This window comes from Lynx canadensis, chromosome D1 (assembly GCF_007474595.2).
Source record: "Lynx canadensis isolate LIC74 chromosome D1, mLynCan4.pri.v2, whole genome shotgun sequence".
NCBI lineage: Eukaryota > Metazoa > Chordata > Mammalia > Carnivora > Felidae > Lynx > Lynx canadensis.
In genome coordinates this window covers 107,296,495-107,322,681 of record NC_044312.2, presented here as the reverse complement: position 1 = coordinate 107,322,681, position 26,187 = coordinate 107,296,495, and the positions used below count along the sequence as shown (strand labels likewise).

The 26,187-nt window shown below is 43.3% G+C and overlaps 2 protein-coding genes across 7 annotated transcripts in view; both read left to right on the top strand.

The window, feature by feature from the left end:
* The window catches only part of ATL3 (atlastin GTPase 3), a 52,150-nt gene extending 31,461 nt beyond the window's left edge, over window positions 1-20,689 (top strand). For all 3 annotated transcript variants that reach the window (XM_030331045.1, XM_030331046.1, XM_030331047.1), the window contains 8 exons: window positions 1,539-1,595; window positions 3,344-3,436; window positions 4,138-4,276; window positions 12,781-12,908; window positions 13,535-13,591; window positions 14,781-14,852; window positions 15,241-15,672; window positions 16,448-20,689. In XM_030331045.1, coding sequence (XP_030186905.1) covers window positions 1,539-1,595; window positions 3,344-3,436; window positions 4,138-4,276; window positions 12,781-12,908; window positions 13,535-13,591; window positions 14,781-14,852; window positions 15,241-15,672; window positions 16,448-16,534 — 1,065 coding nt within the window. In that variant the 3' untranslated portion in view covers window positions 16,535-20,689. The remainder of the gene's footprint in view (window positions 1-1,538; window positions 1,596-3,343; window positions 3,437-4,137; window positions 4,277-12,780; window positions 12,909-13,534; window positions 13,592-14,780; window positions 14,853-15,240; window positions 15,673-16,447) is intronic.
* Window positions 20,690-24,372: 3,683 nt separating this feature from the next.
* PLAAT3 (phospholipase A and acyltransferase 3) overlaps window positions 24,373-26,187 on the top strand; it is a 37,867-nt gene continuing 36,052 nt past the window's right edge. Inside the window, exons 1-2 of one of the 4 annotated variants that reach the window (XM_030331052.2) lie at window positions 24,373-24,489; window positions 25,343-25,426. In XM_030331052.2, coding sequence (XP_030186912.1) covers window positions 25,412-25,426 — 15 coding nt within the window. In that variant the 5' untranslated portion in view covers window positions 24,373-24,489; window positions 25,343-25,411. Of the gene's footprint in view, window positions 24,490-24,728; window positions 24,948-25,342; window positions 25,427-26,187 lie in introns of those variants that run through there. The other 3 variants (XM_030331048.2, XM_030331051.2, XM_030331049.2) reach the window with 3 other exon arrangements.

Sequence of the window (26,187 nt, the reverse complement as noted above, 5' to 3'; positions counted from 1 at the left end):
TTATCCCCTCCAGATAGTACACGTCCCATCTTCTGTGGGCAGATAGAGGGTTTGGAGCGTGAGGAGGAAGCGGGATCTGCGAGGTTAGGTGCTCCAAAAGGTGCTCTCTCCAAAGACTTTCAACTGTTTCTTTAGTTGTTAGTCCTGTTCCCTCACCCCCCTCCTACATGGTGACTGGTGCTTCTCATTTCTGAGCCTTTCAGGGATTCTGCTGAGAGAATCTGCTTTTTTCTTGTTGGCCCCTGCCTGTCACAGACAACTTAAGGCAGAGAAAGCCAACACTTGAGACAGTTTTCATTTGTCTGTTTTCCTTCCAGAGTATTTTTGATAACTCTTTGCTGCCATATCAGTTCTCATCTTCTTTGTCCTGTGAATTTATAACTTCTAAACTTCATTTTGCTATACTGTTTTTTTCAAGTTTATCTATTTATTTTGAGAGAGAGAGAGAATGTGAGCAGGGGAGGGGCAGAGAGAGAGAGAGAGAGAGAGAGAGAATCCCAAGCAGGCTCCGTGCTGTTAGCGCAGAGCCTGACGCGGGGCTCGATCTCACAAACCGTGAGATCATGACCAGAGCTGAAGTCAAGAGTTGGAGGCTTAACCGACTGAGCCACTCAGGTGCCCCCGTTTTGCTGTACTTTTAGTGCGAGGCTTCATAAGGACATAGACATAAACGGACGTGTAAACCCTGACCGTAGAGAATTTGCTCATTTGGTTATTTGCATGCCATATATGCTCCTGGCCCCATATTCCTCCCGCTGCCTGAGAGACAGTGCACAGAACAGGCAAACATTCCTGCCCTCCTGGAGTGTATCTGCTAGTAGTGAAGGCAGGCACTATCAGAGTAAGTAAAGGTGTGGTGTGTAGCCTAGTGAGATGGGTTAAGGAAAAATATTTGAAAGACACGGGGTAGGAAGAATTGTGGGGAGACTTGTAATCCTCTCAGGTAGGTGGTCCGGAAGTCTTCTTTGAGAAGGAGCCATTTGGACTAAAAAGTGAGGGAACTGATTGTGCAGTTATTTGGGGGGAGAACATTGTAGGCAGAAGGAGTCAGAACAAAGTCCCTGAGGCAAGCACTGTGCCCAGCGTGCTGGAGGAAGAGCAAGGAGGGCCAGTGTAGCCAGATCTCACCGTAAGGGGCTGCCTTTTATACGATTAGGTTGGAGGGTTTTAAGCAGAGGCATCATGTGATCTAACTAACTTCTCAAAGCACAGCCACCCAGGCTGCTGTATTGAGAATAGTCTGGGGGGCGGAGCAAGGGTAAGGCAGGGAGGCCAGTTAGGAAGCTGTGTAATATTCCAAGCCACATAGAAGCTGGAGTGGTTGGCTTCTGGGTTTGTTAATGAATTGGGATATGGGATGTGAGATAGGAATAACAGGTTATTGTAAGGTTCATGGCTCTCTGAGTTTTTGAAGCCGTAGAACTGTGGTCTCATATGAGTAGTATTGAGTCTGTTAAATGAGTTCTTTGCTAAAGAATACCCATAGAAATACTTTAAATAATTTGGCCTAACAAGCCATTAACTTTTCTTTTTCAAAGCTCTTCACAGAATATGGTCGTCTGGCAATGGATGAAATTTTCCAAAAACCCTTCCAGGTAGAGTGTTAACTATAATGTAATTCATGTCTTTGTTTCAGTTCGGAGATCAGCCAGCTGCAGGACACAGGCCAGATCAGTCTAGCGGCCTGTTTTTTTTTTTTTTTAATTTTTTTTTTTTTTTTCCAACGTTTTTTTATTTATTTTTTTGGGGACAGAGAGAGACAGCATGAACGGGGGAGGGGCAGAGAGAGAGGGAGACACAGAATCGGAAACAGGCTCCAGGCTCCGAGCCACCAGCCCAGAGCCCGACGCGGGGCTCGAACTCCCGGACCGCGAGATCGTGACCTGGCTGAAGTCGGACGCTTAACCGACTGCGCCACCCAGGCGCCCCTAGCGGCCTGTTTTTATAAGACCTGTGAGTTAGGAGTGGTTTTTATATTCTTCAATGATTGTAGTCAAAAGAGGAATAATATTTCATGACATGTAAATTAGCTGTGGACACTGGCATTTAAGTTTTACATAAAGTTTTATTGGAACACAGCTACACTTATTTGTCCACAGCCTCTTCTTCTTAAATACTTAAATACTTCTAAAATACTTCCTCTTAGGTCCTTTACGAAAGTTTTCTGGCCCCTGCTTTAGTTAATTGTTTCATGAGGGTGAGAATGCATAGTAGCCTCAGTGAGATTAGAGGAGCTTTAAGTATTACTTAATTTAGTTTTCCTTTCTTTTAAAAAAAATTTTTTTTAGTGTTTGTTTATTTTTGAGAGAGAGAGAGGCAGACTGTAAGCGGGGGAGGGACAGACAGAGAGGAAGAGACAGAATCCGAAGCAGGATCCAGGCTCTGAGCTGTCAGCACAGAGCCCGATGAGGGGCTTGAACCCACGAACCATGAGATCACGACTTGAACCGAAGTCTGACGCTTAACCAATTGAGCCACCCAGGCGCTCCTTTTGTGTTAAAAAAAAAAAAAAAAAAATTTTTTTTTGATGTTTAGTTTTCCTTTCTAACATTTAAAGTAGATCTGATTTTATGATATGCTGCTACCATGTTGTTTTCTTGTCCTTTACTCCGTTCTTTATACTTGTCTTTATAGCACAGCCCCAGATTTGACGTCTTCTCGTCAATTTCTTCCTTCTGCTCTTATGAACCCATGGGAACAAAAACAGCAGATAGGTTATAGTGACCTCACATTTGTTTTGTTTTGTTTAAAAAAGTTTTTTTTTAATTTTTGTTCATTTTTGAGAGAGAGACAGACTGTGAGCAGGGGAAGAACAGAGAGAGGGAGACACAGAATCCGAAGCGGGCTCCAGGCCCTGAGCTGTCAGCACAGAGCCCGACATGGGGCTTGATCCCACGAACCGCGAGATCATGACCTGAGCTGAAGTCAGACACTCAACCGACTGAGCCACCCAGGAGTCCCTGTTTTGTTTTTTTTAATATGTTTTTTAAAATGCTTATTTATTTTGAGAAAGAGAGAGAGAATCCCAAGCAGGCTTCACACTGTCAGCACAGAGCTGACATGGGGCTCCGTTTCACGAACCATGAGATCATGACCTGAGCTGAAGTCAAGAGTCGGATGCCCAACCGCCTGAGCCACCCAGGCGCCCCTGGTGACCACACATTTGGCTTATATGTGTCCTTGAGTGTTTATAATGTTCCTAAGACTTTATGGAAGAAATACATCCTTCACATTTTGTTGCTCCCTTTGAAGAAGCTGGCATTATGCAAAGAAGTATTTCAGTTGTTATTTTGAAAATGCATTTATGCAGCCTTGTGACATGCTCTGCTCTTTTCCTAAATAGACACTGATGTTTTTGGTTCGAGACTGGAGTTTCCCCTATGAATACAGCTACGGACTACAGGGAGGAATGTCCTTTTTGGATAAGCGCCTGCAGGTAAATAGAAATGCAATCTTCTGAGGAGTTACCTACATGTCTTGATAACGTTCTCATTTGCCTTTAGCTATTGTATTTAAAGCAGATTATAGAAAATTTAAGTGTTAAATACTTACAGATATCGGCACACTAATAGTGCTTGTGTAAGAGCACAGAGCCTGGGTATGTAATGCATAGAGACTGCAGAGAAGGACTCTCCTGGCAAAGGCCCGAGCTTTGACTGTAATTTCCATTTCATGTTTTACACCAGGTTCTCCATGTGCCTTTAGAATGTCATATTCAGAACTTTTGTTCTGTTGTTCTTGTTCACAGTTCTTGCTTGTTTTGGGGTGGACATAAACCGGCTTAGCCTGTTCTCCAAAATTAAAATACAGGAGTCCTCTGTCAATCGCTACTAGCTAGTTACATCCTCCTTCTGCTCACAAGCAAACCTCCCATTGTTCTTCTCCAGTATTGTGCAATCCTCTTTTTTGTAAAAGAAAGTCTTCAGTACGTGTTCTTGAGTGGCTAAAGGAGCCAGGCCATGGTTAATCAAATGTATGCATTTATTGCTTCTAGCGTCCTGAGTTTCCTCACTGGACAAAACATAGGCTGCTCTGATGCATCAGAGTTGGGATATCTTCTCTCCTTTGTCCTGTACCATTGGTTCCCAGTGCAGAAACACAACTGGTCTTTTGTAAATTGTTGGTCTTCATTGGCAGGTAAAAGAACATCAGCATGAAGAAATTCAGAATGTCCGAAATCACATTCATTCATGCTTCTCCAACGTCACTTGCTTTCTCCTGCCGCATCCAGGGCTCCAGGTGGCCACAAGCCCCGACTTTGATGGGAAATTGAAAGGTGTGTCACAAGTCATGTTATTCTAGACATGTGATTTGAGCTTTGGAATGAACCAGTGACCAGAAAATATCAGTTACGAGTCCAGAGAATGCTTAAGAGGAATAGTATGTTTTCTTAGAAAGAATGGTAGTTAGAGTCTACTTTAGTTTTTACATCTGCCGTACTGTGACCATCAGAGTTTACCTTAATTTTTCCATCTGAAATGGTGGTGGTAATATTGATGTCTTTCTAAGAGACGTGTTGTAATTACTGGCTTACAAGAGATAGCAGTACTAAAATAAAAGACTAAACGTTGGTTAGCTAATACTTATCAAGTAAAATTAAGTTGCCAAAGGATGGTAACATGATGCATGGCTTGGCTGTTTGTTTTCATCTTCTTTGTGATTATGGCAAAACCTGATGCCGGGTCACGTGCGATTATCAGGAGGTGTTGCCTAGATGGCAGCTTGGAGAAATTAGAGTCGGGACTCTTGGATTCCATTATCTTATTTTTGTTCCTTATTCATTAAGACGTTGACTCATTTAATGGCTAGCCCTCCGTTTACACAGGTTTAAAACAAGCACTTTTGTTTATAAACGTGTCTGAGCTTCTCAGGTTCCCGGTAAAGTTGGAATGGAAATAGCTGCCATTTTTAGAGGCTCAGCCATGTTCCCCGCCATCAGTCTGTCTGGGCTGCTGTCGCAAAATGCCGTATACTGAGCGGCTGTAAACAACAGAAATTTGTTCCTCATAGCTCTGGAGGCTGGAAGTCCAAGGTCAGAGTGCCAGCACAGTCGGGTGAGGGCTGTCTTCCTGCTCTCAGGCCTCTGGTTCCTCCATGTGGTGGAAGGACTAGCCAGCTCTGTGAGGTCTCTTGTGTAAGCACACTAGTCCCGTTCACAAGGGCTCCTCCACCCTGGTGACCTGACCGCCTCCCAAAGGCCCCACCCGCTAATACCACCGTCTTTAGAGGTTAGGATTTAAACATACCAAATTTGAGAGGGACACAGACGTTCAGACCACAGAACCAGCGCTGTGGTAGTTCACTTTCACACTCACTGTTCCCGGTGGTTCCATATGCAGATATTCTCTCCTGTATCTCACAGATGAAGAAACTGGCTTAGGAAAGTTAAGCAACTTGCTCAAAGTACTCAGCTGATAAGTGATGGGGTAGAGATTCACATCTAGAATCTTTTTGCCCCAGAGTCATATTGTGCTAAAATAGAAGTTTCTCTGTTATTTTGGGGGAAATTATTTATTTTTATTAAAAAAATTTTTTCTATATGTTTTTGAAAGAGGCACAGACTCTGAGCCGGGGAGGGGCAGAGAGAGAGGGAGACACAGAAGCCAAAGCAGGCTCCAGGCTCTGAGCTGTCAGCACAGAGCCCGATGTGGGGCTTAAACTCATGAACTGTGAGATCACGGCCTGAGCTGAAGTCGGATGCTTAACCGACTGAGCCACCCAAGTGCCCCTATTTTTTATTTTTAAATGTTTATTTATTTTGAGGGAGAGAGCGCGCAAGTCGGGGAGGGGCAGAGAGAGGGAGAGAGAGAATCAGTGTAGAGCCCTACACGGGGCTCCCATGTCATGAACCCTGAGATCATGGCCTGAGCCAAGATCAGAGAGTCAGATGCTTAATCAGCTGAGCCACCCAGGCGACCTGAGGAAATAGTTTAGAGGGTATATAATGTTTAGTTACCAGGAGAACTTTTGAAGTGGAAGTTTTTCATGGCCTCATATTAAACACAAAATGCATCATTTTCAATTTATTGGACTTATTTGATCCAAGAACGTTAATATACTTGTTCACCTTAAGATTTACATTCCAGCTGGTCTTAATACTGCTAAAGGAACTGCGTTTGAGAGGCTTTATCTTCTGTTTGTCCCTGTGTGGTATTTTTATGTGGTTGGCAGCTTTCCTGAGCAGGAGACTTCAGAGCCTATTAGATGGCAATTCAGAAATCCAAGTTTGGAGCTAGAACCTTTTACTTGAAAAGCAGTAACAGGTACTTTCTGAGTGGAGCGTGTAGAAAAAGTTGGGTGTGTAGGTGATGTGTTCCTTTTGGGTGGTGATACTCTATTATTAGACATACTTTTACCAAACCTAAACTCTGGTTTGGTCCTCACTGGGCGAGGAGGTGCCCAGGGGATTCCTAAATGAGGAATCTGAGGAGGGAGTGGGCTTGCCTCAGGGTGGTCCCAGATTTTCGGGGATAAACATACAGAATGGCATTCCTCGGTATTTTCAAACATTTTAACATTTTAAAACATTCTGTTTTATTTATTTTTTTTCAACGTTTATTTATTTTTGGGACAGAGAGAGACAGAGCATGAACGGGGGAGGGGCAGAGAGAGAGGGAGACACAGAATCGGAAACAGGCTCCAGGCTCCGAGCCATCAGCCCAGAGCCCGACGAGGGGCTCGAACTCACCGACCGTGAGATCCTGACCCGGCTGAAGTCGGACGCCCAACCGACTGCGCCACCCAGGTGCCCCTAAAACATTCTGTTTTAAAATTCATCACTTTCATCATGTTATTCTAGGAGATAGGAAAAGTTTCTTTTAACTGTTTTGTAGCCCTGAGCTTTGAAATTTTGTATCGCTGTTGGGTTTGTGTATTGTATCTTTCCTAAGACTTCTGTAACAAAGTACCACAAACTGGTGGTTTAGGACAACAGAGATTTACTGCCCTAACAGTTCAGGAGACCAGAATTCCAAAATCATGGTGTCAGCATTGATTCCTTCTGGAAGCTCTGAGGGGGAATCTGTCCCGTGCTTCTCTCCTAGCTTCTGGGGTTTGCTGGCAAGCCTGGGCACCCCGTGGCTTGTAGCTGTGTCACTCCGGGCTCTGTCATCACATGGCTGCCTTCTTTCTGTGTATCTCTGTGTGTTCTCTCTTCTGATAAGGACACCACTGTTTGGATTTAGGTTCCACCCTAATCCAGTAGGATCTCAACTAGTTATGTATGTAATTTACAAACAAGGTCACATTCTGAGATTCCAGGAGGATATGCATTTTGGGGGGGTACTGTTCAACCCTGTATGTATTTAAAAATTATGAACAGCTTATCACTGAGTATTCAGTGTGCTAATTTTCATATATTTATAAAATAGGGAACAAATTCTGTATAAGCAACTTTTAGCCTCATGATTATTATTTGGTTCCCTCATCCACCATTGATGTTCAAAACACATTTATAAGGTTAAAATCTTCCTCTCTTACGTGAAAGGCAAGTCCCCAAAGAAGAAATGCAAGTGGTCAGTATATACTCATAAAAATATGTGTAGCAGCAAAATAATTAACAAAGTGCAAATTTATTGGTACAGATTCAGTCTTTATGTGTTGGTATCAAAATTTTAAATGTTTATGTCCTTTGATCCAGAATTTCAACTAAGCAGATGTATGGACAAGGATATATATTACTGTAGCATAACAGGGAATAATTGGAAACAAATGGGTGTTTTTGAGGAGTTAGTGAAATCATGGTACATCTGCACTTTTAAAACTATTTTTTTTTTAATTTATTTATTTTGAGAGATAGAGGGCGAGCAGGGGAGGGGCAGAGAGAGAGAGAGAGAATCCCAAACATTGGGCTGACAGTACAGAGCCTGATTCAGGGCTTGATCCCACGAACTGTGAGATCATGACCTGAGCCAAGATCGAGCGCTGGATGGACACTTAACTGACTGAGCCACCCAGGTGCCCTAGTACCTCTGCACTTTTAAAAGCTTATTTAAAAAAGTTATTAAAAGTCTTCTAAAAGGTTAAGGTAGATAGATGGATCTGTATGTATTTACATAGTTGTCTATGACATGTTATTAAATGTAGAAAGATTGCACAGTAGCATATGTTGTATGATCCTATTTATTCCAAAATAGTATTTATAATTATGTTTTTAAGAAAAGATCTGAAAAATAAAAAATTCCTTTTTTGCTTTACTTCAACAATATGTTTATAATCTGCCCTTGTGTGTCTGTTTCAGGAACTATAGTCATTAGGATTGTTCCCAAAGAATTCTTATTAGCTCTGCAAAGGTCTGTGTACTTCGTAGCTTTGGAGACAGATATTTTGTAATTTTAGGAAATCTAAACGGTGTTTAAAAGAAGGGTTTTGAGTGAAGCATAAATTGGATGCTAAATTGCAAATGGTGACTTGGAGTATTTGGCAGGTGCTTGACTGAGAACCACATATACTTTATAGTGGGGGACCTGTAAATAGAGCTGATGTACTTTTCAGAGTTAAAGAAAATGCCTAGATGCTGTATTTTCTCAAGTATATCCTTGTACAGTGACTTGGTTGAGATCCTGCTGCCCTATTCCATATAACCTGAGAAAGACATTAGCTTGAGAGCAGTTAGGCCTAATCCATAGGAGGATCTTTTTTTTTTTTTTTAATTTTGTTTAATGTTTATTTTTTATTTGAGAGAGAGAGAGAGAGAGAGAGAGAGAGAGACAGTGTGAGCAGGGGAGGGGCAGAGAGAGGGAGACGGAAACTGAAGCAGGCTCCAGGCTCTGAGCTGTCAGCACAGAGCCTGACATGAGACTCGAACTCACAGACCGTTATGACCTGAGCCAAAGTCGGCTGCTTAGCCGACTGAGCCACTCAGGCGCCCCTGTTTTATTTATTTTTAAAGAACGACCATTTATTCAGAGGTGAACACTTGCCAAACACAATCTTAGTTTTGGTGTAATTACTGCTTAACTGCTGCTGCTTCCTGTTGGCTAGATTAGCTCACTTTTAAGACCCCTTTCATCAGACACAGATGACTGTGTCATCACCATAAAGAAAACTGTCATCTTTGTATTTTCTAGAGCAGAGAGACTTAATGCAGTAACCACTGAGTTTTGTTTTGTTTTTGTTTTTGTTTTTTAAGTTTATTTTAGAGAGCATGAGCAGGTTACAGGGGCAGAGGGAGAGAGAGAAAGAGAGAGAATCTTAAGCAGGCTCCATGCTCTGCCTGGAGCCCGACTCAGGTCTTGATCCTGGGATCATGACCTGAGCCGAAATCGAGGACTGAGCCACCAAGATGCCCCACCACTGAGTTGTTTAGCTAGAAATTAACCTGAAGAGTTTGTAGGGCACTGTCTTTTTTGACAGCACGAGATTTTGAGATTATCAGGAGACCATTCTTGTCTATTCTGAGTCTAAAACTAGTATTTTGGTACAGCCTTCAGAGAAGCATTAATACTTAAAGGTCTTTAAATCTGGGTAAAACTGGGTTTAGGAACAGTCTGTGGTGTCTAGATTGGGCCAGTTCCTTGAGTGAAATATTTTTGAAGCCCTTAGTCTTCCAATATGATAAAAGTTGAAGCCATAAAAAAAAAAAAAAAGTTTTTTTTGGAATACGTGATACATTCACATGTTTAAAATCTCGAAAAGGATTAAAAAGTATTCAGTGAAAAGTCTCTCTTCCATTTTTATAGGCTTCCAGAGTTTTCTTTAGAGTGTGCCAGCAGATATGAATACTGTATACACAGAATAGCATAGTATACGCACAATTTTAGGCGTTTTTTGCTTCAAGTCATGAAGAATTTGTCCCATTTTTTTCTCGAAATTTTGCAGTTTCACTTTCACATTATAACTTATGATCCAATTTAGATTCAGCTTACTTCTGAATGGCGGCTCATTTGTTCCAGAAGTATTTATAGAATAGTCCAGCTTGCCCCACCAGTTGAAATGTCACCTTTATCATACATTAAGCCACTAATCAATATGTAATATGGGGATTGATCCCTTTTTAACGTTTGCATAGGCCATACTTTGGCGCCATCCTGAGGAGAATATAGAATTAAGAGTATTTGGATGGGAGATCGGTACCAATTTACTTTTTGGTAGGACAGATTTATAAACCTAAACAATTTTTCGATGTCAAGAGATTTTATAATTGGTCACTTATTTAAGATGGGATGTGAGTTGGTGGAGATGAGAAGTACCTATTACTATTTACAGAGAAATGCCATGTAGATTTCAATTTATGAAGCATAAATAAATTCTAGATAGATTACAAAGTTAAATTATAAAAAAGCATGGGGAAAATTTAATTTTATTAGACCTCTGGAATTGGGGAAGGACTCCTTAAAATTAGGAGGAATAAAAGAAATTGCCAAAGAAAAATGGTGTCGGTTTGAGTATGTAATAGTTTTATGCATGTTATAAAAAGACAAACAGGGATGCCTGGGTGGCTCAGTCAGGTAAGGCTCAGGTTGTGATCTCACGGTTTGTGAGTTCGAGCCCCACGTTAGGCTCTGTGCTGATGGTGTGGAGCCTGCTTGGGATTCTCTCTCTCTCCCTCTCTTTCTGCCCCTCTTCTGCTCTCTCTCTCTCTCTCTCTGTGTCTCTCGAAATAAATAAATAAACTTAAAAAAAAAAGTCAAACAAACTGGAGAATTTAGTACACATAAGGATAGCATATTTATTTAGTTTGTGAAGAGTGACTGTATTCTAAGAAACAGGCCCCTAGTAGGGGAAAAGGAGATCAGCTGATGAACCAGTACAGAAGAAATCTTGGCCTAACTACCAAAGAATGTAGCGGTATTACACATATAAAAGAATACGCAGAACTTATATAGGTAAGGCTTCGTACATCATATAATGAACATCACAAACCTACTGCCCAACTTAATATCTAGAACCAGAATTGACAAGTTTTTTCTGTGATGGACCAGACAGTAAATATTGTAGGTTTTGTGGGCCATACAGTTATTCAGCTTTGTTGTTGTAGCAAGAAAGCAGCCATAGACAATGCATAAGTGAAGACATGGTTGTGTTGCAATAAAACTTTATTTACAATTACAGTTTGCAGGCCGTATTTGCCCCCAAGGGCTGTAGTTTGCCAATTCTTGTCTAGAACATTACCAGTACTGTTTTCTGCATTTGTGTGCTTCTTCCCTATCCCATCTTCCTGCCTCCCCACAGAATTAACCACTGTTCTAAATTTTGCTTATTCTACCCTTAAATTAAAAAAAAACAACAACTATTGCTTGTGTTTGAACCAGTTTGTTGCCAAGTTTCTTTAATTTTGACTTATTAAAAACAGTATGCATTGCATTTCATTGAGTGTTTTATTTCTGAGATTATCTGTATCATCGCATGTAGTTGTAGTTCATTCACTTTCGTTGTGCATAATTGTGCCTTCTGTGAATATAACGCAGTTTATTCTCAATAGAAATATAAGCTTTTCCAGTTACTTGCTATTACGAACAGTGCTGCCATGCACAATCTGGTATATATGGATAAATGAGAGTTTCCTGAGGGTATGTGCTTTGGAAGCAAGACTACTGGATGTTGGAATCTGTGTATTTTCCCCTCAACTGGATAATGCCGATTGTTTCCCAAAGTGTAGTTCCGGTTTATGGTCCCTTCATCAGTGTGTACAGAAGTTCCCATTGGTCCATATCCTTGGCAGTGCTTGGCATTTTCAGACTTCTAGTTTTTGCCAAATTAGTGATATAGAATAATATGTCATTATGGTCTGAAATTGCATTTTTCTGATTGTTCATGGGATTGAATATCTTTTCGTGTATTTAGTTACATTCATGTTTCCTTCATGGTTCCTTTCCTCTGCAGTTCCTACTTATGCCTGTTGTTCAGTTTTAGATGGGGCTTGTCTTTCTATGCAACGTATACATCCTATATGTGTATTTTAAGATATGAAGCTTTGCTGGTTGGTTATGTGTTGCACGTATATTCTCCCATCTGTGTCTTGTCTTTTTTTTTTTTTTTTAATGGTGCCTTAGTTTTAATGTGGTTGAATTCATTCACTTTTGATTTTTTGAAGTACTTTTATTTTTATTTTTGAAGGTTTATTATGTATTTTTTTTGCATTCATTACTTTCTATAACTTATTTATTTTTTATAATTTACCTCCACGTTAGTTAGCACATGGTGCAACAATGATTTCAGGAGTAGATACCCCTGACTCGTTCGGCTCATCCCCTCTCCCACAACTCCTCCAGCAATTCTGTGTTTGTTTTCTGTATTTAAGAGTCTCTTATGTTTTGTCCCCCTCCCTGCTGTTATATTGTTTTTGCTTCTTGTGAAGTACTTTTAAAGTCGTGTTTTAGAAAATCATTTCCTGGGTGCCTGGGTGGCTCAGGCAGCTAAGCGTCCAACTCCTGATTTTGGCTCAGGCCCATGAGGTTGAAAGCCCCCGTTTGGGCTCAGCGTGGAGTTTGGTGTCTGCCTGGGATTCTCTCTCTCCCTGTCTCTCTGCCCCTTCCCCGCTCATTCCTTCTCCCTCTTTCTCTGTCTGTCTCTCTCAAAATAAATACAAATACACTTAAAAAAAAAAAAACCCGCAAACAATCCTGAGAAGGGAGGGAAGGAGACAGTGAGGGTACATGTAGACAGAGGTCCAACAGCAGCTTGGTCATAGGCAGAGAGTGTCAGACACAGTTGGGACCCCCTCCCTTCACTTTCAACTAGCAGATGTTAAAACAGACTATGAAGATCACATTTTATGCTCAGCTTGGTTGAGTAAGTCTGCTTCGCTTATTGTCTGCTTCTTCGTGGTCTCATGAACAGATATTGCCAGTGAGTTCAAAGAGCAGTTGCAGACCCTGATTCCATTTGTGTTAAACCCGGCTAATTTAATGGAAAAGGAGATCAATGGCTCAAAAGTCACCTGTCGGGGGCTATTGGAGTATTTTAAGGTAAATATGGGTTTTAATTATCAAAATAATGTGATTTTTGGTGAAACTGATCTAGGCTGTAAACTAACTTTGAATTTCACTATTTTAAAGCTGAAGGGGGAAAGTTTCACGGGGAGATGGTGAGAGGCATTTTCAGAGCCTTCGGGGTCCTTCCAGGAGCGGGCCACTGGGTGGCAGTATCGGTCTAGGAACCAAATGAATGTTCTTTGCACTTTCTTAGAGGAGTAATTACTGTGGCTAAAGGAAGATTGTTCCTCAAGGAAGATGGTGTGGACAGGAGGTGGTTAGGAAGTTGCTGTGAGTAGGAGGAGACGGCACCTAGATGTGACACGACTACCTCAAGGCGGATGGTCACTGTGCCCACAGGCAGTGGTGAGGCCAGTGTGCATGGGGAATCTGGTGGGAATCCTAGCCTTGGTAGGCTCGTGCTGCTTGAGAGCTACTTTCAGTTAACTCAAAATACGCTAACATGCACTCAAAGGTGTGTTGTGTTTTGGCTAATTCCTGGGTGTTGATCTAGGTCTTTAGGAAAATGCAGTTGTACGGTCACTTTTAAAAAGTTAAAATGTGACTGAATTGTGACAGAATGACATTTTTCATAGTTCTTTTTACGTTTATATCCTAAGGCGTATATTAAAATTTACCAAGGAGAAGATCTGCCTCATCCCAAGTCCATGCTTCAGGTGAGCACTTCTTTGACCTCTTAAGTGATCCTGTTTGGTTACTGGTGACCCATATATGAGAATGGGAGTGTGACTGCCTTCTGGGTTTTTTGTGCGTATTCCGGTGGTACAGTTAAAGCAGAACGGATTTTCCCCTGGTCTTCCCGCCAGACATCCCGGGGAGAGCACTGTTTTTTTCTTACGCCTGGTAGGCCGGGCCCACTCATCTTAGACAAATTACTTTCCTGTTATCTGTGGTCTACTAAATCCTGACATACTTCTTTAGTCAGGTTTTTTGTTTTCAGAGATTTTTATTTTCAATATTTTGGTATTTTCAAGATGTAATTTCATTAAAATATATAATTTCTGACTTTCAGGTGCATAACATAAGGTAATTTACTGCCAAATGGTTCTTCTATTTTTGTTGTTGTTTAAAATTTTTATAGTGTTTATTTTTGAGAGAGACACACAGAGTGTGATCAGGGGAGGGGCAGAGAGAGAGAGGGAGACACAGAATCCGAAGCAGCCTCCAGGCTCTGAGCTGTCAGCACAGAGCCCCACGTGGGGCTCAAACCCACGAATCGCGAGATCATGACCTGAACTGAAGTCAGACGCTTAACCGACGGAGCCACCCAGGCCCCCCTCCTCTTTTTTTTTTTTTTTTTAATGTTTCTTTTTGAGAGTGAGAGAGAGCATGTGTACATAAGGAGGGGTGGGGCGGGGAACGACAGAGAATCTGAAGAGGGCTCTGTGCTGACAGCAGAGTCTGACGCGGGGCTCGAACTCACAAATTGCGAGATCATCACCTGAGCCGAAGTCGGACACTCAATTGACTGAGCCTCCCAGGCGCCCCCAAAGGTTTATTTCTTTAATAGCAAAACATTTTCACAAAGGAAGCCAGAGCTTGGGATTCATGTACAGATAAATTTTTCCCTTTTTTGACTTGTATCTGTTTCTTAACATTTAAAATTGAAGCAAAGGGAATGATATTTTTAGAAGTTTACTTTGCGATAAGATTCTTACATATAAGAACTTTTGGGGCAGAAAATTTGGAAGCAAAGTTATATTTTATTTTATAAATAGGGCTATATGGGAACCTAAATAATGGCAGAAGGATCATAAAAAAGTGAACGGGGATAGGGTGAGAGGAGATTGTGGAAGAATGTTAAAAGAGGAAGGATTCACAGTTTATGCTTTCCTTTCTTAAAAGGCCACTGCTGAAGCCAACAATTTAGCAGCTGCGGCGTCTGCCAAAGACATCTATTACAACAACATGGAGGAGGTATGTTGGGCATGTGTCGTCTTCTGAAAGATCTATATAACCTGGGCCTGTTGCTGCCTTCGGAAGCCCAACCTCACCCTGTTTACCGTATCTTAACGTGATGAGGCAGCAAAGCTGTGTTCAGGTCCCCTGGGTAATAGGGGTCTTCCAATTATTACCATTTCTAACCAAGGCTTTCTTACGGTGTCGTTGCTGTCACTGATCAGTGTCACCCTGGTTATGTAAGTGCACTTTTCAGAGGAGGTGAATCCAGACTTTATTGGTCTTGGTCACCATTTTACAGTTCATTTCTAATATCTTAAAACATTCTTTTGCAGTGTTTTCACTTGTTTTGTTGGGCACCTGTTTTCGAAGGCGTCTTCAACACCTATGTCTTTATTCTTCTTAGGTTTGTGGAGGAGAGAAACCTTATTTGTCTCCAGACATTCTAGAGGAGAAGCACTGTGAATTCAAACAACTTGCTCTGGACCATTTTAAGAAGACCAAGAAGATGGGTGGGAAGGATTTTAGTCTCCGCTATCAGCAGGAGCTAGAGGAGGAAATCAACGAACTGTATGAGAATTTCTGCAAACACAATGGTAGCAAGAATGTCTTCAGCACCTTCCGAACCCCCGCAGTGCTTTTCACAGGCATTGTGGCTTTGTACATCGCCTCAGGCCTCACTGGCTTTGTTGGTCTTGAGGTTGTGGCCCAGCTGTTCAACTGCATGGTTGGATTGCTGTTAATAGCCCTTCTCACTTGGGGCTACATCAGGTATTCTGGTCAATATCGTGAGCTGGGCGGAGCAATTGATTCTGGTGCAGCGTACGTGTTAGAGCAGGTAAGTGGTGCCAGCTGACAAGGCTGAGGGTTGATAAGGGACGGATGCTTGTGCTTTTATTGTAAAGTATTTCCATTTGAAAGAGTTTCATAGTGAAAGAAGGCGTGAGAAACTTCCCCTGGCTTTTTGTTTTGTTTTGGGTTTTTTTGATAGACATGTTGTATCATCCTTCTTGAGGATATTCATATTTAATCCTATTATTTTGTTTTCATGCCTAAAAACTCTCCTCTAATGCAAACAGAGTTTCAACTTGGACATACTGTGTTTATCATGGGAAACTTCTAACCACATGCTCTTCAGACGATTCCTGTGTGATTCTCCCTGATCTGAGGTTAATTTGCTTCCCTGAAAATCAAGAGCTTTGAAAATTTTCTGTTTTGAGTTCTAATGGATGGCATCTCTTTCACTTCAGATCTTTCAACAAGCCAGTGGCTTTTGACATTGACGTGACCTCCAGATTTACAGATACTTGAGACCCTGATTGATTTCTTTTTCTGAGTAGCATGAACAGATCGGTTAAGTCAGAAGCTTGTGAGAAGCCAGGAGAGCTGCCCGCCCTGCTACATACAGTCACAGAGCAGGGGCTCACTGGGCTCTCTTGGGGGTCTGCTGCTGCCACTTGCTCCCCCAACACCTGTGTTTTCATTTCCCCATTTTCTGTAACATACCCGTGCTGTAGAACGAGATGTCTGAAAGTTTGTCTCCGCGGTCTTACTCTCTCGGCGCTGTGTTGTATTTTATTAACTTACGTGTTTGAACAAATGGACTTTTGCAGGCTACATCCCATATGGGTAATTCCACTCAGGCCGCTGTGAGGGAAGCGGTCGTTGGGAGGCCACCCGCGGATAAAAAAGCTCAGTAGCATCTTCACAAGAGGATCCAACGAGAACGCAGCCAGCCCCTACCGATTTCTGGGTTTCTGCCACGGCCACAGGTCCAGGTCCAGAGGAACACAGATCTGGCAATCATCCGGGAAGAGCTGAGACTCAGCAGTAATAAATGAACAGACCTTTCCCGTGGCTTCAAATTCTTACACATACTTCCATTTCTGTTGGAAGCATTTCTTTTCCTTGCTGATATAGATCCAAGCCTGTGTCTATTTCCTTGTTACTCTGCTTTGTGCACTTTAAAGGGGGAGAAAGCGAAAGGAGAAAATGTAAACGTGGTTTTAAATCCTGAATGTGCCACTTCGTGCCTTTTAAGATTGAATCCAGGCTTTTGAGGACATGATAGGGAGAGGATTGAGGATAACCTCATGGAAGATGCTGTTTTGGGGTGAAACCTGTCCGTTCTTTTTATACCTTACTCTTTTTAAACAGTTTACAAAACTTGCAAAAGTTTCGGAACAAAAGGCTGAAAACGATGCCATTACACTTTTAAAATCTTATGATATTAGAGAATCCTGTTCGCCATATAGTGTGGGAAGATTGTATCACGTTGAAATCCACCGTACCCTGGAATTTCCAGTCTTTTACCTGACAGGCTAACAGTTTTGGTGGGATATACTTTTATTTTATTTTTGCCTTCATTCCTATAGCTTCTTTCTAGAAAAGAAGCAAACATGCCTTGAAAAGCCAGAGTGGCTCATCATAAAAGGGGTGAGCTTGATATTTTAAGAAAAAAGCTTGAGTTTAAGTGAACCATGTGACCTCTGATAAGTCACTTGAACTTGTGCCTTGGTCAGATTCACTGTTTGTAGGTTTGTATGCATATATGTATTATATATAACTCACGGTTATCATTTGAGAGGCCTTGTTTTTTCAAGAGTTCTGCATAAGAACGAACTTTATTAAGGATTAGAGGAAACACGTTACCAAACATTACTGCCTTTAGCTGATGTCCTGTTCTTGTGGCCTAGCAGTAAATCAGGTCTTTATCTAAACCATTTGTCTTTTCCTATGCACTAAGATTTTTAATAACGAAGCTACTAACATTGTCAGTTTTGTTTAGTGAGTCATCCTGTAGCTTTAAAATAGCTTTGGCTTAGTAAGGACCAAAGTCCTACCCAAATGTGGACAGTATCTAGAAGTATCCACGAAACCTTTATTTACCTTGTGTGGTAAAAAACACTTTATCTATTAGTTGCCTTTTCCTTTGATTTATAATGGTGAATTGTACATTTTAAAACTTCATAAAACTTGCCTGCAAGTATTTATATAAACATTCAGGTCTGAGAGCCTTAATTCTTAAGATATTTCTTGTTTTGGGGGGAGATAGGGAGGGCTTAGGCCAAATCCAAGTGTAGGTTCTATATACGTGAAGTCTGAACGGAAGGCACAAAGAAGTCTCGTGTGGCATGTAATCTCTTTATCAAGGAAGTTTCTTTTTATTTCTTTGATGCCTCACCACTGAAGCATTTTTATAAGTCCTGAACTAGTTCCGAGCATGTTGTATTTTTCCATATTTATACACCATCTTATCCTGAAGTTCTTGCTATTTTTTTCAGTTGCCATTAAATTTTAGGAAAGTTCCAGCTTGTTCTGAAAACTGTCTACTTGCATATCAGTGATGCTTAGTTTTGACTATTAAATGGAAAGCTTCTCTTTGAAATTTTGGTGCATATCAGGTGGCCCCTCATTTTCCTGAAGGTTTGTCCTTACTAGCGAAAGGCCTTACACATGTTGAGATACTTGGCTTTTAATGCATTGTAGAAGCACATTTATAGTTTTCAGAATAATTGTCTAGAACGATGCTTTTAATGAGAAAAGGATGATGTGTCTAAAACTTATTTTAATCCTAAAGTATTAGAAATTTTAAAATAAATATGTCGTGTGATTAGTGCAGTCTTACTATTAGTTAACTGTTTAAGTCACCATTTCTGTTTTGACCTTAAAGAAATAATTTGGCTTAATTACCCTGGGGAAGCCTTATTATTTTTGTTTTTATTAACTTACTATGCCTCTGGAGCGTGTTTATAAAGTTTTTCTCAATGAGGATCCTTAATGAGTTTTCTTTGGCCTATTTTTACAGGAAGTTGATGGTTTTATATCATCTTTTTCAATACAAGATGCATTCTCATTGCTGGCTTTAAATAGTCCTGGGGAGATTTATAATCAGGTTGAAAGGAATGTCTTTTCCCTCTTAACTTCCCTCAGCCTTTAGTTTGTGGGTCGGAGACGTTGAGGAGGGATCGTTCAGACTGAAAGCGTTGGCTTGGCCATGTTGCTCTGCCATCCCTGGCCAGTCTTCCCACACAGGCGATTTTTGTGTGCTCATTTCAAATGGTTACACGGGGCCTATTCCTGTTAACGTATAAAAGGAGGTTTTCAGAATTTTGATGAAAAATATTCATTTCAGGGAAAAATGTTTCTTCATTTTTTTTAATACTTCCAATTAGCTTTTTATGGTAAAAATCATAGAGTCAGAATTTCAATTCTTTCATGAATAATCTAATGATCGTGTATGATGGTAAGCATCTTTTGGAGTCCTACCGTATTTTAGCAGTATGCCAAGAAGTCTGTTCTGTGGAGGTTTGTGTATTAATGCCTGCTTTATACTTGGTAAAATTGTCTATGAATACTGTTTCGCTTTATCTGTTCTTTCTCTTTTAACGTGAAGTTAGGCAAACAAATAAACTGCCTTGTTACTGGCAGTGTGTTTCCTTAGCAGGTCATATCCAGTGTTCTACCTGGCTCATAAACATTTTATTTTTTTTCCTAGAGTTTTTTTTTTTTTTAATAATTTATATGGAAATCTTCATAGGACTTCTCCCCCCCCCCCCCAATAGAACTATTGAAATGTAATTTAGGGTGATTTAGGATGGCTACCATGTAAGGTATCCAGAATGGGCTACATCTTTCTGGCTTACATTTCGATCTGACAAAATTTTAGTCAAGGAATAAGGGCATAATGAAGACAAGCTTCAGTCATGAAAGTACAAACCATGTATATAAGTGATTTTTTTAAAATCACTTTAAGAAGTCCGTTGTATGAGACCATTTGCTGCAATTGAATAGTGTTCTTATGTCCTGTTACAGTTATGATTTGGGTAGTGGCTCTCTCTGCCTTGGAGTGCATAACACTTACTTGGGAGGCTTGTTTAAAAACATTCAGATTCCTAGCTTTATGTCAGGGATTGCCTCAGGGGGTCTGGGTTGTGGCCCTGGAGTCACCACTTTGATAAGACAGTATTGCAGGTGGCTCAGAGACCAGCGAGAGAGACCGCTCCATGTGATGGGGAAGTGCAATTCAGTATTGTCTGGAGGCGAGTGGACAGACAGCTTTTACCGAAGGCTCACGATATGTGGTCTGCCGCCAGAGACCCTGGCTGAGAGTTTCCCACGTTCAGAGTAATAAGGGGGATATCTTTCATCTAGAGGATCGTCCAGGCTCCTTAAAGCTGTTGTAAATCAGGATGTCATAGTGCCTTCTCTGAAAAATGAATGTACACGTATCCTGTTTACTAACAAGTGTAATTAGGATTTTGAAAAAACTATTTTGAAAGTTGTTTTTCTTTAAAAACAAAATTCAGCACTTTGACTTGAACCCCTCATCATTCCTGTACAGAAAACCTTAAGCCATAAATAATAATAATGAAAAGGAAGGAGAAAACAACTTTGAAAATTAGTGACAAAAGTGCCCCATATCAGGAACTTCTCAAAGTTCTAGGTCTAAAAGCAGAAAGTTTTCAAAAGAAATTTTTCCTCCCTGGGAAGAAATTTCATGTGCCAGAACTAAAATTTAAATGCAGTGCTCTTATGACCAAGGGAAGGTTGCATTTGATTCTCAAAGCTTTCTAATCTAGATGGCTAAATGCTGCCATGGACTTTAGCCTTAAAAGGTCAATATTAATCCTGAGCATATACAGGTTTTCTTCTCAGAGTTCTTTTTCTTTTCTTTAAAAAAATGATTTGTTGAAAATACTTTCTCCTAGACCCTTGCCTTTGAATGGCTTTAAAGTTTAATATACTTTTTAAAAAGTGCAATGGGATGAGATTATGCTATTAGTTTCTTAAAAGCATGTTTTCTGTTTCTTAGTTGTAAGGTCATTTAATTGAATAAAGATCATAGCACCATGTCTGTGGGTTTTTTTTCCCCCTTTCTCCATTCTTTAATGTGGGAAGATCTGTGAGATAGATTCGGGCTTGGCAAAGCGAATAGGAGATCTAAGGGGATGGATAACTCCATGTCAAAGTGGGCAGTAGTAATGTGGTTTGAGCTTGTCCCCTTTCTCTGTCCTGCCAAGTAGTCCTGAACAATCTTCCTAGCATAGTGCTCGAGAGGGCTGTGCACTTGGTGGTGGGGCTTAAAATCGAGCACAAATTTCATTTACAACAACACGAACTTGTGAGGACCTTTGAACTTGTAGCACTTCACCTGGTCGCCCCATCTGGTTAGATGGTTCCTCTTTGGGACTGGGGTGTGGTGAAGCTCTACCGAAAGCTTTCTCTTTCAGTGGTGACCTTGAAGCCAGGGGGGAGGTTGCATTGAACTTCTCAAATACTGACTAATCGCCAGACATAGCCCATTTGGCCCTGCAGTAAGAAAGAAGATTTCTACTATGTTTCTAGTTTGAAACAGGCTGGGTGGGGTCAGTAGCATCCATCTGTCCATCCACCTGCCTTCCCCCGCCAGTGGTGGTCATGTGTTAGGTGCCAGGCTAGCTGTCATGTTTGAGTTCCACACAGTTTAGTTAGGGAAGGCGCAAACTCACGAACTGATAACACTACGAAGATTATGGTGAATACTTGGGTGCTACCATCAGAGTGCAGATACCCCCATTAGCATAAGCTGGGGAGAAGGAAAGGGGGGAAAGTGGGTGTGTGTGGATGGGGATGTGGTGTGTGTGTCCAGCAAACTGGTTTGTCTTTGGTACATTGACATTCTTGCCTTTGATTTCCATGTATCAGTTTGCAAAGATGAGTTCAGCTCTCACTAGCTTAATCGAAGAAAAAGCAATTGTATTTGGATGTCTCAGGGTAAAACCGATACCAAGTACTGGAAGAACTCATGTCAACAGGTCTGTTCTCTCAGGTATGTGTTGGCAAATTCAACAGCAGATGGATTTATTCCATGCTGCAGGGGAGGAAAGTCACAGATGGTTCCAGGCTTACATCATACCACTTAAATGTCTCCAGAGGAAAGAGGCTTTTTTTTTTTTTTTTTTTTCCCACTGCCTATTTTAAAATTGTGTGTGTGTGTGTGTGTGTGTGTGTGTGTGTGTGTGTACATAGCTCCATCTTGGAGAAGGCTTCTGATTGGTCTGGCTTGGGTCATATGTTCCTTCCCGGGTCAGTGGATATAGCCCGGGGGCTGGGGCCTCAATAGCTGGACCTGGGTCACGGATGTCCCCAGTCAGGGTGATAGAGTACTGTGATATGGCAGATCCACCAGAACCACCCAGAGTCACCAAGTGAAAGACCGCTGGACAAAAATGAATGTCCATTACAGTTCCCAGGTCCCCGGACTGTGAGGCCATTTAACAAACAGTGGGATGAGAAAGGCTGAACATTTCAGGAATGTTCTTTCAAGGGGAAGTATGGTCGTTATGCTGCACATTTATGCAGGGGAAGCTCTTCAGGGCCTCTCAATAAGGATTTGTTCTCTTCAGTAGGACTTGAGGGGTTTCAGAGATGGAGATTCAGGAGGAAGTTATACGTCACCTTTCTTTTCTTTCATAAAAACCTGATTTTTCTGGTCAGAGCAAATTGTCAGAACTGGCATATTCGCAAAGCCTCACCAGAGTATAATGGATAAATGTTAAAAGAGATGTCCTTCAGGGGCATCTGGCTGGCTAAGGGGTTCCTGGCAGAGCACGCAATTCTTGACTTCAGGGTTTTGAGTTCAAGTCCTGCATTGGGTGGAGCCTACTTAAAAAAAAAAAACAAAAACCTGTACTCAGTTGACTGATCGAGCTTTCCCCTGAAGAGTGTTCAGGTCTTGAGAGTTAATGTCAAGCAACAGAAACGCTCATGTTCTCAACAAAATACTCCTAATGGATTCTGTTTCCTTAAATGTGGCTTGCCTGCCCTCTCTCCTCCCCCTGCCCCTTTCCTCCTTTCCTTCTCCTGCTCTGATCTTCCTGCTGCTTCTACCCTACCTGCTCAGAATCCCCACAAGGTGCCATGCCTTCAGCATAGGCCTGAGCCATTTTCTCCTACTTTCTCAGAGAGCAAAACAGTGGATTCTCCTGGAGTAGCCCACCCCCTCCTTAGAAGGAGGAGAATGGGGACGTTGCAAATAATTAATTAGTTAATACTGCTCCTCCCCTGTCACAAGAAGAACGGGTCTCCATGGCTGTGGTTGCAGGAAAGACCAGGAGCTTCGGTGTTGATCCTGGCATGGCTTCCCACCCGTACAGTGGTGATGGACTTGGGACGGGGCTTAAGGAGAGTCTTGCTGACAATGGACCGACATCATTTGGTAGCTTCTCAGCCTGCAGTCTGTCTTACAGAGCTCCTTAAAAAAAAATTTTTTTTAATGTTTATTTATTTTGAGAGAGGGGGGAGAGAGAGAAAGAATCCCAAGCAGCCTCCACACTGCCAGCACAGAGCCCAATGCGTGACTCGACCTCACGAACTGTGAGATCATGACCTGAGCCAAAACCAAGAGTTGGGGGCTTAACTCACTGAGCCCCCCAGGTGCCCCTGGAGCTCCTCTTTTGAGAGCCGTGTGGAAGGTACCAATCACTTTCCTGACATCCTCAGTCCCCCCCCCCCCATATGCTTTTTGTTTTGTTCTTCCTGGCACAGCACAGTGGGAGGAGAAAGGAAAGTGACATCTGGGTAGTGACATTTCTGGTAGAAAGCAGGGAGTAAGGAGAAGCAGAAGTCAGTCTGGTGGGCTCAAAACTGAACCTTTCCACCCTGGGTTTGGACTGTTCTACAGTCACCTGCCTCATCTGCACTACAGTTTGTAATGCCCATAAAGCTCTGGTATGTATCTGCATCGCCTCTGACTCACCTGTCGGGAAGCTAGTGAGTGACCCCTGATGTGGATGAGCACGTGCCTTTCCTCCTGTTAGCGGCCAGCGTGTCCTGATGAGGATTTACCACGTGCCACACAACAGGCTCAGCACTTTACAAGCATCATTTCGTTTGTTGCTCTCCCTTTGGGGAATGCATTTTTATAGGTTAACTTCCATGTTGTCCGATACCATCATCACTCCGTTTAAGAGATGAATACACTGAGGTTCAGAGAGGGAAGGGTGTCCTGGGCCCTCTAGCTAGCAGGTGACAGGGCCAGGATTGGCCCAAGCATCTTGACTGCAAGGCTCAGGGACTTGCCCGGCCCTGGCCGGAAGAGAGGTGAACAGGAGTTGGTTCTACTCTTAGGGAGTCACAGCCCAGTCAGAGCCCAGTGCCAGGAAGGGCCAGTGTCTGGTCGGTCCTTACTCCCTCCCTCCCTCCCTCCCTCCCTCCCTTCCTTCCTTCCTTCCTTCCTTCCTTCCTTCCTTCCTTCCTTCCTTCCTTCCCGGAATGCCTGCTGTGTGCCGTAATGCCTGCTGTGTGCCGTGTTTGGGGGCTGAGGGCTTAAGACCCAATAGTTAAAAGTGCTTTCTTTTTATTTTTTATTAAAAAATTTTTAATGTTTATTTTTGAGAGACAGAATGCGAGGGGGAGGGGGGAGAGAGGGAGACGCAGAATCTGAAGCAGGCTCCAGGCTCTGAGCTGTCAGCACAGAACCTCCCCCCCCCCCCCCCCCCATGTGGGGCTCAAGCTCCTCTAACCACGAGATCATGACCTAAGTCAAAGTCCGAGGCTTTGACTGAGCCACCCAGACGCCCCCAAAAGTGCTCTCATTCTGCTAGGCCTTTGCCTTCGAATGACTTTCAAATTCAATGTCGTTTTAAGCCGTGAGTCCACTCGAATGGAGGAGGTAAGTAAACGGATTCCACGCCCGTGGGCTGTGTATGCAGGTGGAGTGTAATACAAGACGGGCTCAAATACGGGGCGGCCGGAAGCGCGCGGGTGGAAGGGGTGAGGAGGCGGTGGCGCTGGAACCGGAGCGCCTCTGGGTGGAGGAGGGCGTGGGGAGAGGCGGCGGCGGCGGGGAGCGGGCGGCAACCTGGCCTGTCTGCCCCAGGGGCCGGGCCGGCTGTCTGGGGAGCGGGGCCGGGAGCCCTGGCGGCTCTCATTAGTCAGCCGCGCGGGGAGGAGCCGGCTGACCTTACGCTGGCCCGGCCTCTGCGGCCATTAGAGCTCATCCCTCGGTGGCTACGCTGCCTCCCAGTCTTCGAGGTGGGTGGGGCGGTCCTGCCCCGACTTAAGGAAGGGTGAGATGCTCGGGGTGGCCCTCCGGGTCCCGGACCGCTGCGTGCGAGGCGGAGAAGTTGGGTGAGGCGGGAAGAAGCAAGTTAGGGAGCAGCCCGTCGGCAGAGGCGCCCCCTGGCACCTGCGGGCCGGGCGCGCCACCCTGGGCAGGCGACAGGGATCGCGCTCCCCCGGGGCCGCGCCGCCGCCTCTCCGGTGGCGGGGGGGGGGGGGGGGGGGGGGGGGGGGGTGAGCCTCCCCCGACCCGACCCTTCGAGGGGTTCGTCGGTTCACGGCCAAGTGCAGGGGCAGGGAGGGAGCCGGCGAGGAACTCGAAGGGAGCGAGGTGGCGGCCCTCGGAAGAGTCGGGGGAGAACCGCGCACGGTCTCCTGGCCAGACCCCCCCCCCACCTCCGTACCCTGGGGTCCTGGGAGCGCTGTTCCCCATTAATGACATAACGAACCCCTGCTCCCTGCAGCCTCAGGCCTTTACGCAGCAGATAAACCGAACTCCAGCCTGAAATTGAGGGTCCACGGCAGGAAAAAAGATGCGAGCGTCCATCGTAAGTGTGGGGCGGGGGCTGTGTTTCAGAGGGGACTCATGGTCCTGGAGTCTGAGTTATTACTGATGGGAAGGATCCTGGAGGACGTGGGGCCACACCTCTAGGAGCCGCGGGCCATCAAGTGTCAGATGTAAGTAAGTCAGCCCCTGGTCGTCTCCGTGCTTGCCTTTCTTGCACAGGCACCTGTCTGGAGCAAGTCCCAGGGAAGGCAGGACCTACGGAGGAAGGAGGCAGCGAGAGCAACTGGCTCCACAAGTGAGACCAGAACACCTGGCCTTGGGTCTGACCTCTGGTCTCAGCTGACACACCCCGTGACCAGCCCTGCCCAATTTCCAGGCTTTCACTTTTCCTTTTTCTAATCTGATATGGTTCAGAAATCATAAAGGGGCTTACCAAATGCTTCCATTCACCAGCTTTTGAAGTAGACCCACCTGGGATTGTGTTCCCACCCAGCCCTTGGCTGTGACATATGTGTGCCAAGTGCTGTTCTGAGCACTTCCTGTTTCAAATTTACTCTGTCCCCTAAAGTGAAGATTATATGACTTAATACAAGGCTGTGCTCAGAGTAGTGTTTCACACACGTATTAAGTGCTCAACTGAAATTCACTATTACTATTATCTCAATCCACAAAAAGATGCCACAGTGACCAACATCAGTATGTACCTGGCATATTTGATGCCTGGAGTGATCGTTTTATTAATTCATTTATTTTTTCAGAGAAACACCATTTTCTTTTTTAAAGTAGGCTCCACACCCAGCG